Here is a 13,384-nt window from a genome sequence, read left to right as displayed (position 1 = left end):
ATTGCTTATTCAAATCTTATTCTGTTGTTTTTTCTCGATGATCTTTGGAGGTCTCTTCCAACCCCTAACATCCTGTGATGCTGTGATGTTTATACAATTCAGTTAGGCTAGAAAAGTTTACGCATCTGGATTATCTTTTAGTGCCACTGTCTCATTTCTGTGTAGAGAATGGCTGCTAGTTCTAAGTGCTCCTTTTGTGGAGGATCTTTTTTTCTTTGTTTATTTCTTTGGAAAAGGTTTTGTATTGGTTGGGTCAGTGTGACACAAGCACACAGCAAGTTACCATCCTATGCACTGGTATGAATAAAGCCTCAGCAAATTAAGCACTAAGTACACATGCTGGGTCGAAACTTGCTGAACCTGATTTGGATGTAGTAACATTGGAGCACAATATGGAAAACTTCTAGCAAAATAAACAAGCCTATGTTTTCATTTCTTCATCTGTTCTGGAATTATAAGTCTGTTTGATCAGCAGATCTCTAGACACCAAAGGAGTATTTCATCTGTCTTGCTCTCAACCTGTAGATATTAGTATCATCCCAGCTACAGAGGTGTTCTGTCTTTCTGCAAACTGTTGAAGGCTTGAGAGCCACCTCTTTGGGAGCTGCCCTGCAAAGTGTATTTATGGTCCTCAGAATATATGACTGCACATCTTGAGTTGGAGAAAGAACAGCAGATCTTACCGTATACATAAATGTGAATACACCGTTTATGTGGTTTTTAAAACTCAAAGCTAGAAAAGGCTGTTTTGCCAAATGGTACACTATCTTCACCCGGCAATTTTCAAGGCCTACACAGGTAGTAGTCTTTGTTAGGGACATCTCACTCAAAATTGCTCAGGGTAAGCACAGCTTTTGGATATGCTGACAGCTTTTCTATCTGGAAGAGCCTGTCATTGAGAATTTGCTGCTGTTGCAGACCTTGTTTCTTTGGCATTTAAACTTTGGTACCCAGAGAGTATGGGATGCTGATACTGGGCACCACCGTGGGATTTTACACAACTCTTTTCATGGCAGTGACTAGCAAAGCTTTTATAGGGAATTAAACCAGTGATAAAAATATTTTAGCTCTAAGAAATGATCCTTGATGTGATTTGAAAACTTCTGTGTACCTGAAACATTTACTAGCTCACCACAAAGAAAAAAATCACAATTGTGCTCTTTTCTGAAGTTCTTGAATGACTGAAATGCTTTTCTGTCTAGAAGGTAACATCTGAGATGTACCTGTACCATGGTAACTATATGGTGCTTCTGGTAAGGGAGCATCACAGGCAGAGTTGTCTGATCCCTTCAGTAACATCTAGTGTATCTGTGTGATGGAAAGTAACAATAATAATAATCTTACTTTAGAAGCATTGTAGCAGATTACTTCATACCTGTATGATGAAATTGACAGTTTGAATTTTGGACAACACTAACAAATTTTGCCACTGTGGTTTGTCTTGGCCTAAATATAATGAAGACAAATTCCTCCTGTCCTCCAGGTGAACACACTTCATAGGAGGGTGCTTTTGACTGTACATGGCAACTAAGTCTTTTCTGGAAAACAGACCATCTAGACCTTTTCAGAGATTTACAGGCTTACCCAAGGGCAAGAAGTAGTTTCCCCAGGCTGCCAAGCCATGTATGCTGCTTTCTTTCAGACTTCACAAACCAGGCTTCCCCTGTAATATGCACGAAACTATAGAAGGCTGTACGATACTTACGTCACTTGCATCTGAATGTCTTGTTTTGAATTGGCCCTTGATTTAATTTTTTTTTCTTTCTTTTAATGTAGCTGGCCTTAAAAGCTGAGCTTGTTCTGTGATCTGATATTGTGGTTCATGGCACAATCCTTATAGATGTATGCCCTCATGATCAACAATATGCAGACTGCAAGGGTTAGGGAAAAACATGAGTGGAGAGACACAAGAATAGCTTGTATTCCTGCTATTTTTGTCAAAGGCTTTGCACTGTGAAGCCCTGTCCTGAACTGAATTAGGTTTATCAGAGAAACTACTAGAGTGAGGTTATTTCTTGCTTGTGTGGTAGAGTGAGGACTTTAAGGGAGAGATGAAGTCATTAGCTCATGTAGGACACAGATGCTAGTTTTTGCTTATGTAACATTAGACTGCTATGTTATAATGGTATTCTGCATTCTTGTTTTTCACTTTGCATCTTATTTTCCTGTTCCCTGGATTTTACTTGAACCAGCTACTTCATATCTGAAAGGGGACACAGTATTCCTGACTTTTTTGTTTTCCTTTCAGATGCATTTGTTGAACTCAAACAGATATTATTGCCTTTTTTCCACAGGCTTTATTTATATCTGTACACTGTTGCAACCACTGGAAACCACTGCTGCACTTTTATTCCTTAGGGCTTTTTCTTCCCTGCATCAATATCCAAAAATAGGCCTAAATGCCACTTCAGTGGCTGCTTTGTTGTATGTGAACTTTAATGCCTTGTATATGGATAATTATTTTCATATGTGCTTTCACCATTTCAAGACACCTCCTTTTTTTCTGGAGGCTGTTCAGTTTTGCATTGTTTGTTGTTACTTTAATAACATTGTGACATTATCCCCCACCCCCACCCCAAGTCTACAGGGATGATGAAAGATAAAATCAAATGACCATGCTTTGCAGATTAGCATGGGTTTGGGTGTGTGTGGTTTTTTTTCCCACAGGGTTGTGGTTGGTTGGTTGTGTGTTTTTTAAATGTTCTTGAATAAGTTATGGTGTGCCACTAGTTAATATATTTCATTTAAGAATTAAGATCTGGACAATATGTCAGCCTAAATAAACCACTTGATTTAGAATGTACTGTACAGCTAATGTCTGAGTTTGCCCCCACTTCCTTTACAGCTTCTCTTCTTGAATTTGTGGTGTTTTGATATTCTGCATTTTAATTTCCTTTCTTAGTGCCTTTCTTAGTGAAAGAAATAGAATAAATATTTGGAATTGTAGTGCAATCTTTCCTTCAATTTGCATTTCTCACCTTAAACAAACTTTCTCTGACAAATGAAACAGAAATTTAACCCGAACAGAGGTTTGGTCTGTTAAGGCAAGATCTGAGATTCAGAGAATTACTGAGAGTGGAAGGGTCCTCTAGAAGTACATTTAGTCTTACCTGCCTGCTCAAAGGAGAGTTTCCTGCTGAAAACTTGTACATATCAGTGTGATCTTGAAAATTCTGGCTTTAAAAAAACCCTCTTAAGATTGCAAATTTAACCTCCAGAGATAGAAGCACTGTATCATGGCATTCCATCATGTTTTACGTGATTTTGGCTTTTTTGTTTGTTTTGTGGTGGTGTAGGTTTGGTTTTGTTTTCACCTTATGTGAAAATGAAGTTTTATGCTAGTCAGGTGTCAGTGTTGATGCATACAGTTTAGTTTTTCATGGTGGCCATTCTGTCTCACTTTATATTGCTAAAGTCCAGCATTTAGCACTTCTGATCATGTCTAGTGAACAAGTCATAGGATTTGGAGTAGGAGCAGTGCTTAGTGGCAAACTCGGGAAAACGCAATTTGCACCGTATCTAGTAGCACTGGGTAAGTGCTTGAAGGAGTGAGACATGAATAGAAGTAGGGACGGGACTCCCATGCTTTACGGTGAAATGTCGATGTCTGAACGTCAGGGCTATTTTGTTTCTTCTAGCAGAACAGCTAAAGTACTCATGCTGAGTGTTTGTATGTGTGCTCTGCCTCTGTTTTGCTAAATGGTACATTATCTTCACCAGACTGCCTGGCATCAGCTCTGTTTGGACTTGGGTTTTTTTGGTTTAGATTACGTGGTAGGACCAATTTGCAGTTTGAGATAGTGGTACAAATGCAGTCTAGCTGCTGCTAAATGAAATTAAGAAGCAAAGACAGTATTTGTCACTTGGTTCGTAGTGCAATTGTGGACCTTGTTGCTACTGGATAGTGTGAAATATGAGTAAATAGGTGCTGAAACAAATGAGGCAAATTCACAAAGACTGGATTCAGGAGGAGCTGTTGAGTCTAATGAGATGGATACCAATCAGGCCTCGGAATTGTATGCTGTTGATTATCATGAACTGTGAGGAATGTGAAGGGAAGGAAGCTTTATTTTGTGCATAACCTGTTTATTGCACACTGCCCTGGTTTGGCCACCTCAATGTAAGAAAGACATCTGTTAGAGTGTGTCCATAGGAGGGCAGTCAAGATGGTGAAGATACTGAGGGCAAGACTTACAAGGAGTGGATGAGGTCACTTGGTTCATTCAGCTTGGAGAAGGGAAGGCAGAGTGGTGACCTCATTGTAGTCTACAATTTCCTCAACAGGGGCAGTGGAGTAGGAAGTGCTCTCTGGTGACAGGACACAAGGAAATTGAATGAAGCTGTGTCAGGGGAAGCTCAGATTGGACATTAGGAAAAGGTTCTTAAGAAAGAGGATAATTGGCACTGGAAACAGGCTTCCTAGAGAAACGATCACAGCACCAAGCCTGTTAGAGTTCGAGGAAAATCTGGACGACAGTCTTGGTCACATGGGTTAGGTTGTCCTGCAAGGAGCAAAGACTTGGAATTGATGATCCTTGTGGATCTCTTCCAATTTGAGATTCATGGCTGCATGTTTGGTGGGTTGTTTATTTGTTTGTTTGTTTGTTTTTGTCCCAGTTGCCGCCCCCCCCCCCCCCCCCCCCCCCATTTTCTACTGGCTAAGACAGTAAATAGCCTTTTGTTCTAAATACTGTGGTTTTCCTTACATTTTGAGAAACTACATCTTACATCATTCTGGAAGGTAAGAACTTGAAGTAGGTAGGGTTTCACAGTACAAAAAGGTTGATTCTTAAAACTAGAAATCTTGGATTTGTCTGATGGTTGGTTAGCTGTTAATAAGACTTTCTAACCTCTTGCTTTGTCTGCTAGCTAATGTGTGCTGCATGTTTGCTATGCACACACTCGCTCATAAAAATTGATAAAAAAGATTGGAAAGTTCATTGCTGCTCTGGTTCTTTGTGCCCTGAATAACAATGTTTCTTTAGAAAAACCTAAACTAGAGAAGGTACTTCATAGAGAATTGAAGGGACTGTCTTCCAAGAACTGAGGAAATGAAAAAACTTACAACACTGACACTCAGAAAATTTAGCTAGTTCTACAATGAAATCTTGAATTTTCTTTCAGAGAGAATCATCAAAGCATTCTGTCTCTCCCATCAAAACTGCTGATACAAGAGCTGTTGCTGTGTTTGCAGGCTTTAGGAAGCTCCAAAGATCTTATAAGCCAAAATCTTTTTTCACGACTTAAGTTTTGATGGTCTCAAGGGGATATTGACAAGGTACCTTGAAGACAAATCTACTGAGGGTTATTAAATACACAGGATCACATCTGTCTCAGGAAGCAATTTGAATTTAAGGTAGTTGGAGTACAGGTTGTAGCAGAAGGGAGTATTGTGTATACTAGTCTTGTTCTTATTTTTTTGCTATGTATCTGTTCATTGCTGCCACTGCTGGAAGGAAGGTGTTGACCTGGATCAATATTTGCTCAGATCTGGTATGAATGAAAAAAGAAGGATGTCTTCCTCCAAATGTTCTTACTTTCTCTTGGAGATTACTAATTTCATGTGACCAGGAAGAAAAAAAGACAAAGATTTGAACTGCTGATATTGAAATAACATCCCTACTTATGCCCTTCATTAGTTCCCAGTCATTGGGTTGCTTAGCCTGGAGAAGAGGAGACTCAGGGGTGACCTTATTGCTCTCTACAACTACCTTAAGGGAGGTTGTAGACAGGCAGAGGTTGGTCTCTTCTCCCAGGCAACCTGGTCCAGAACAAGAGGACATAGTCTCAGGCTGCGCCAGGGGAGGTTTAGGCTGGAGGTTAGGAGGAAGTTCTACACAGAGGGAGTGATTGCCTATTGGAATGTGCTGCCCGTGGAGGTGGTGGAGTCACTATCACTGGAGGTGTTCAGGAGGAGACTTAATGGGGTGCTTGGTTGCATGGTTTAGTTGATTAGGTGGTGTTGGATGACAGGTTGGACTCGATGATCTTGAAGGTCTCTTCCAACCTGGTTTATTCTATTCCATTCCCTTCCATTCCCAACAGGACAAACTTGTTTACAAGGCTTCATGTCATTTGTTGATAAGATGCATCTTTGTGGCTGGCACTGTTAACTCATTGTTAACTCTATCATGTCCTTCTCTGGAGGTATTCAAAAGCCATCTGCATGTGTTCCTGTGTGATCTGATATAGGTGGTCCTGCTCTGGCAGTGGGGCTGGACTAGATTATCTTTTGAGGTCCCTTCCAGTCCCTAACGTTCTGTGATACCTGTGCTCTTCTTGCTACTCTCTCTAGAGTGCAGAGACACCAGGCTGGAGGGCTGTGGCAGTGCCTATTGAGCAACTGACCAGGGGGCTGCAGATAACACCTTCCACTTGCAGCAGAATGTGGCCCTAAGCATCCCATCTAGATCGAAGTGGGAAGTGCTGCTCCACAAGCCCTATGAGGAACGGATGAGGGAGCTGGGGTTGTTTAGCCTGGAGAAGAGGAGGCTCAGGGGTGACCTTATCTTGATGTCTACAACTACCTGCAAGGAGGTTGTAGCCAGGTGGGGATTGGTCTCTTCTCCCAGGCAACCAGCACCAGAACAAGAGGACACAGTCTCAAGCTATGCCTGGGAGGTTTAGGCTGGACGTTAGAAGAAATTCTTCACAGAAAGAGAGATTTGCCATTGGAATGTGCTGCCCAGGGAGGTGGTGGAGTCACCATCACTGGAGGTGTTTAAAAAGAGACTTGATGAGGCACTTAGTGCCATGGTTTAGTTGATTAGCTGGTGTTGGGTGATAGGTCAGACTCGATGATCCCAAAGGTCTTTTCCAACCTGGTTAATTCTGTATTCTGTATATTTTTGCATTGAATTGCTTTAAAGGGATTAGTTCTGAAGATGTTAATTTTTGCTTCTTTCCCTGCTAGGGATCATTTAATCTTCAATTTTAAGATTTTTCCTAAGGAAAAATTCTGTTACTGCCTTTTGATTTGGTAGACAAAACCATTTATAGCTATAGTCTTTACAGGCTGCTTTGCTTTGGATCACCAGTGACATTTACTTTCAATAGGTGCAGGCAGCACTGATACTATGAAACAATTTAAGTTCATCATAGCTGCTCCAAATTCAACCTAATATCTACCAGATGGTCTTCCTGGGAAACCTGAAGACCAGTCACACTTATTTTGTGAGGTTGACTGAAATAGCTTTCAAGGACTACCTTGCTGGCACATGTCCATGGTTCAAGGGTAATGTCAAAGATCCTGCTTAGTGTAGACCAGGCAGCAAGAGGAGTTGGTTGCCTCCAGAAGTTCCAATATAGAAAGATGACAGTCAGGTTGCTATCCTGGTATGAAGAATTCCATGTTGAAATCCTGACTGTAAATCTCAGATGCTGCTTCTAGATGTAAATACAACTGCTTATCTAGAAGTAATGGCAGGATATCAAGTTTTCAGTGCATTTGATCATGTAAAAAATTGCATCAGCTCTTTTTAATTCAATGTTCTTCTGCATTCTTGTGGCCGTTTGACGCTGTGCCTTTAAGGAAGGGGCACACTGGCTAAATGTTTGTAAAATATTTTGGTATTCTAAACGAATTTCATTGGTAGGATTGTGGGAGGAGAGATTGGACCCAGGGGAGTTGGGAACTTTCTCTCAGTCTTCCTTCCTTCGCTGTCCCTTTCGGCTGGATCTGCTTCTGGGCTTCTTGCCAAGAGATAAGAACTAACTCCCTCCCTGTAACAGGCCTGTCTGCTTCTTCCCTTGTCCTGCTAACCATCCTCGTCTCTTCTTCTACCTCTTTGGGGGAGAAGGGAGGTAGGGGGTGAAGAGGGCACAGGGGGAAGCCCCCTCTGTGGGGGGTCTGGTTTCTGGTTGAGTTTATTTGCTGTATATTCCTGTATATATTGTAAAATACCTGTACTTGGACCATCTGTCGCCATACCACAAGGGCTTAATTCGCTTTGCCTGCATAATAGCAGCACAAATGTCACAGTCATGGATGACTTGTGTGATAGCATCCATGGAAATGTCTATGGATCTGTCACGAGCCCACTGGTATGTTGCATCTCTGCCTTGATGTCCTGATGAATCGTGAGCCCACCGAGCTAAGAATATCTCACCTCGGTGTTTCCAGTCGAGATCAAGTTCAGAGTCCTTGTCTACTTGAGAAACTCTTGCAGCTAGATCTGCCTGATGGTTGTGCTGCTGTTCCTCAGTAGCTTTGCTCTTAGGAATGTGAGCATCAATGTGTCTCACTTTCACTGGAATTCTCTCGATTCGATCAGCAATGTCTTGCCACAGGTCGGCTGCCCAGATGGGCTTTCCTTTCCTCTGCCAGCCATTCTTCTTCCAGTTCTTTAGCCAACCCCATAGAGCATTGGCTACCAACCATGAGTCGGTGTAGAGATAAAGCTTTGGCCATCTCTCACGTTCAGCTACGTCGAGAGCTAGCTGGACAGCTTTTACCTCTGCAAACTGACTGGATTCTCCTTCTCCATCCTTTGCCTCTGCAACTCGGCATGTTGGACTCCACACAGCAGACTTCCACCTTCGCTTGTTCCCGACGAGACGACAGGAACCGTCTGTGAACAAAGCATATTTCTTCTCATCATCTGAAAGGTCATTGTAAGGAGGAGCTTCCTCAGCACGAGTTACTCTCTCCTCTGGAGGTTTAGTACAGTTGGTACCTTCAGGCCAACTTGAGATCACCTCCACCAGACCAGTCAGGCATCTCCTTCTGCACTATTCTGATGCAGTGGCTATTGATTCAGAGGGAGGGTTACCTACTAGAACAGCAGCAGTATTTCCCATATCTTGTGTTTAGTGCATCTGGACCAGCGATCCGATCGTGACTTCGTGTGACAGCAGCACAGGTTACAACATGAGTTTGAAAGACTACAGGCTGCATCTTGTTAATGTGAATCTATTGTGATTGCAGCTCTGCCTGGGAAACTGCCAACCTTTTGTGCAAAAGACAAAAACAAATAAGAGAAAGTAGGGAAAAACCTCTCTGATTTCAGATTTTTAATATTAAATTTTTTGGTTGTTTTCTGATGGTATGTACCCTGTAAGTAATTTTTAAAAGCAGTAGCAAGGCTTTATGGTGTATCTGCAAAACAGGACGAAATTGCATTCACTCTAAGGAGACCTGGACTAAGGCAGAGGCTTATAAGTAAATACATGCTTTGAGTTGGGATGAAATTTGGCATTTGTTTTAATTTCCAGAATATTAGACAGAAGCCAGCTGTGTTTCTTATGAACAGCAGATAAAACTATACCTTAAACTCCATTCCAGTAATAAACTGTGCATGAACAATCCATATGTATATTTACAGATTTAGTGATCTATTGAGGTCTATATGGACTTTTGAGTCTCATAGTATGGAACTTAGAGCAGTTTTAAATTGTGAACACTTATGTGCTTGTTAAAATTTTGGTCCAAAATTAGGCATAGCACTTATGAAGAAATTACAAACAAAATATTTGACAAATGCTTCTACTCGTATGTTCTTGTAGTATTTCGAACCTGCTTCTGGAGGAAACCCACTGTTGTCCACTATGTTGGCATTATGATGAGTTTTATAAAAATAAACCTTTAAAAATAGGAATGTCAAATTTTAATATCAAAGGGTAAGCACCTTTATTAAACAAGATTAGTTTTTCTATATGAATGTTTGGGAGGGATTTATTCTGTGTGTATAATCCTTTAATGATAAATTCCGTTGCAAATTCATCAGAGAAAGTATGAACTGTTTCTTTGTCTCCAGCATTTCAAAGGCACCAAAATCTGGGTTGATTTATAGACTGTGGATTTTGTTCTGCAATGTGATCAATAGTATGTCATATTATCAGATTAATAAGTATAACAAAGATGATAGTTTTCAGTTACATTGTGTTCATGAACTCTGTTTTTCTCAAAATACATGTGTACAACCAAATGAACAGGTTGAATAATCAGCCAGTTCTGGCAAATGAGATGTTTTAGACTTTTCCAGAATGTTGTGATTGTGTTTTAACCACCAAATAATTCTTAGAATCTGTGCATCTTTAAGAACTGGGTGTTTGATAGGATTGATGGCCCCTCAAATTTAGTCTCTAATGCAAAGAAGCACCCCTATTCAGGAAAATGTTGTGCTCACTACTGTCTGTGGTTGGAGCACCGTCACTTTTAATGCAGAGTTTAGAAGATGTGTTTTTGAAATAAGAGTGTGTGTTCAATGTCCTGTTTTCCAGACTTTCCTTGGTAGTATTTAGTATATATAATAATTATTGTGTAACAATAATATGAAATTCTTCCTACAAAAACATTCTGTGATCTTCTTGTTATTAAGAGCATGAAAGGTTGCAAGAAAACACCAATGGTTGGGTTAGAATTGTCTGTTAAGTTTAGATATGAGACAGATATTATTCTCTGTTTACAAAAAAAAGTTTGTTTTGTCTCCCATTAGACATAAGAGAGTTACATATGTTGTGTTTTCCTTTATTACTCAAATATCTTACATGTGGAAATTGATTTTCAAGTGCAGCTAGCTCAAATGTTTATTATTCTGGCTTCTTTTAAAATGTGACTCTAAAACTGTTAAGTATTCTACTTGGTTTTTGTGTGTTTGTTTTCTTTTTTTTTTCCAGACTGATCTTGATTATGTTAACAGTGTTGTTGCAAGCCTGGAAAAAGAGTAAGTTGTAGTTTTAATGGGGGATCAGATTGTGATAAATAACAAAAACTGTTCTGGAAATACAAGATCATGCATTTTTGTCTGTGGGGATTTAGGCTTTTAAACAAATCAGTATTAGATGACAAATTAAGGGGCAACGATTTGATCAGTTCAACTGTAAAACAATAAATGGGATTAAATTAATTTGGTGCAACATAAACAGATGGGCTTGTTTTAACATGAATGCTAATTTGTGGTATCTGTGTTAGGGCCTTGTATTCCATATGTTCAAAGAAGTAAAAAAAAAAAAATTAAAAATCACTAGGTTCTGGAAAAAAAGGCAAAAGAGGCATTTAGAATCTAGTTAGAATTCTGCTCATTGGGTGAGAAACTATTGCTCTGAAGAAGATGCTAAGGAAAACAATACTTTTTATATACTACTTTTGCATACCTTGTTTGAATAAGCCATTGTAATGACTACTAATAGTGAATAATAACTGCTGACAGAAAACAAGCAGAATCTTTCCTGTGACTTTAGGATGTTTCTATTAACAGGTTTTCTACAGAGATCAGTTCTGGCTTGGTGGAAGTAATAGCCCCTCCTGCAACTTACTATCCTGATTTGACAAACTTGAAAGAGACATTTGGAGACTCAAAGGAGAGAGTGAGGTTAGTTTATCCCCACGGATCTTTTCCCTTCTCTTCCCACACCCACACTTTCGTTGTTTATGAAACAGCAAGTGGGATGTGAATTCTTGAAATGCTTTCTTACTGTAATTCTTGAAAGTGTGGGGATGCTAAAAGTGTTTCTTGAATCCATCTCATTCCTCTTTCGCACTGTTCTGTGCATGATCAGAGCCTAACGCTATGCTCGGTTGAATTAATTTAGTGTTAAATTTGGGGCTGAGACTTGATACACCTTTTTTCATGTATGTAGACTTTCTAGTGTACTGTTTTTCTTCCTGAAATAGAGTATAGACCCCAGTAATTCCTACAGAATTGCTTTTTAAAATACACATGTGTTTAGTGAAATAACAGGTAGTATTTAAAAATCAGATTCAAGTGTGACACATTTTATGTCCCTATTAAAGCACAAGGCGAATGCTTTGTTCCTTTCGTCAGACAGAGGATTTCCTGAGGGAACAATGCCAAAAGCAGCTGTCCTAACATTTCACTAAGATGCGTCATCATTTGTAGTGAGATTTACTTTGCGTTACCAAAATGTATTGAAAGAAGTTGTTGGTGGGTTTTTTTGTAATCCTTAAAATCTTAATTTAATTTCAGATGGAGAACAAAACAAAACTTGGATTATTGTTTTCTTATGATGTATGCTCAGAAAAAGGGGGTTTATTACATTCAGGTAAATTTATCTTCTTTGTTTTGAGACAAAATTTCAAATTAGTATCAAGAATTATGCTTTTGAACACATCAAAAGAACAAAACAAATTCTTTTCATAGTTGAAAGAGCATTAAGTATGTAGGTTGTTATATATGATGGAGTAATTTGTGGAAGGCACCGTCTCTGAAGTAGAAAGTAATTTGTCCTATGCAACTGACTTTTATCTTAAGATACTTAAAAAAAAAAGTGAAGGAATGCAAATGCATAATTACTGGTTTTTAAACTTGTTGCTCAAATGGGTTACTGTTGAGTTGCCTAGGCAGGAACTGACAGCATGGTTTTGAGTGAAAATCAAGCTAAAATCCATTTTTCTTTTCTTTTGAAGGCAAGTGAAGCATCACTTTAATGTGACTGTGGAGTACAAACACATTTTCAATGTATTGCTAGACATGCTTGCTTTTTTAAAATAAATTTTCAAGAACAGAGTTAAGCAGTTCTTTAATTTAGCTCAGAATTGTTCCTGTTGTTCCTTGCTGCTTTGATGCCTTGCAGGTATTGCAGATTTAGTGTGTAATGGTGCTTATGATCTTTATTTAAATGTTGGGATTGATTCCTTTGGATATAAAGCCCTTCTTGTCTTACCTAGTTTTTATGAAGCTGTGCTGACTGCTTTCCAAGAACTGTTTGGAGACAGCTCTCCTGAAAGCTGCACAGTCAGTGACATGAGGCATTCTTTTTGAAACTAGGCAGTTGTACAAATAGTGTCAGCACAAGGTGGGGAGTGTGAATGCACTGGGAGAAAGGATAGAAGAAGCAGGATCGTTAAAGCAATGGACTGCGCGCAGTAGGAATGAAAGGAACTGTAGCACCCTGTCTCGGCTGTTCTGCTGTCTGGTATAGAGGACTGTGCACCTGTTCTGCTGGAGAGCTAAAGCTAAATGAAATAAACTCCACCTCGGTAGAGAATGTTTTTCTTAGCTTCTTTCTTCAAGAATAAATTCTTTTAGTACTGTTAGATGTGTGAATAAATAGTCATGTTTGTGTAGAAATAATGCAGATAAATAGTACAGGCATTCTACTTGTTATAATGTCACTTAGTCCAACAGTTTAATGAATGATTTTTCTCTGAAGAGAGGGGCTAGAAAAGCAATACTCTGAAGTAATAAATTAAGATACATTTGTGGATTCTTACTATAGAAAGATTATGGTTTAGTTCTCCACAAGCAGACAGACTGATGCCTACAGCAGTTATTCCGGGGTGTAGCATCTGGGTTTTATAGCAGCACTTGCATTAGAAATATGTGGCTATATGTTAGAAATATAAATCACTATTTCCTAGCTGTCCTTTATTGCTTTGCTGGTGCTTTTTTTTATTTGTGTTATCACTGCTACCTTTCTCTAG

General features: G+C 39.5%; 1 protein-coding gene across 1 annotated transcript in view; it reads left to right on the top strand.

The window, feature by feature from the left end:
* The window catches only part of MGAT4A (alpha-1,3-mannosyl-glycoprotein 4-beta-N-acetylglucosaminyltransferase A), a 79,878-nt gene that overhangs the window by 40,850 nt on the left and 25,644 nt on the right, over positions 1–13,384 (top strand). The window contains exons 6-8 of the mRNA XM_009903042.2: positions 10,618–10,664; positions 11,199–11,312; positions 11,928–12,003. Coding sequence (XP_009901344.1) covers positions 10,618–10,664; positions 11,199–11,312; positions 11,928–12,003 — 237 coding nt within the window. The remainder of the gene's footprint in view (positions 1–10,617; positions 10,665–11,198; positions 11,313–11,927; positions 12,004–13,384) is intronic.

Source organism: Dryobates pubescens, chromosome 7 (assembly GCF_014839835.1).
Source record: "Dryobates pubescens isolate bDryPub1 chromosome 7, bDryPub1.pri, whole genome shotgun sequence".
Taxonomy (NCBI): domain Eukaryota; kingdom Metazoa; phylum Chordata; class Aves; order Piciformes; family Picidae; genus Dryobates; species Dryobates pubescens.
The sequence above is the reverse complement of the archived record's forward strand: the minus strand, read 5'-3'. Positions and strand labels throughout refer to the sequence as shown.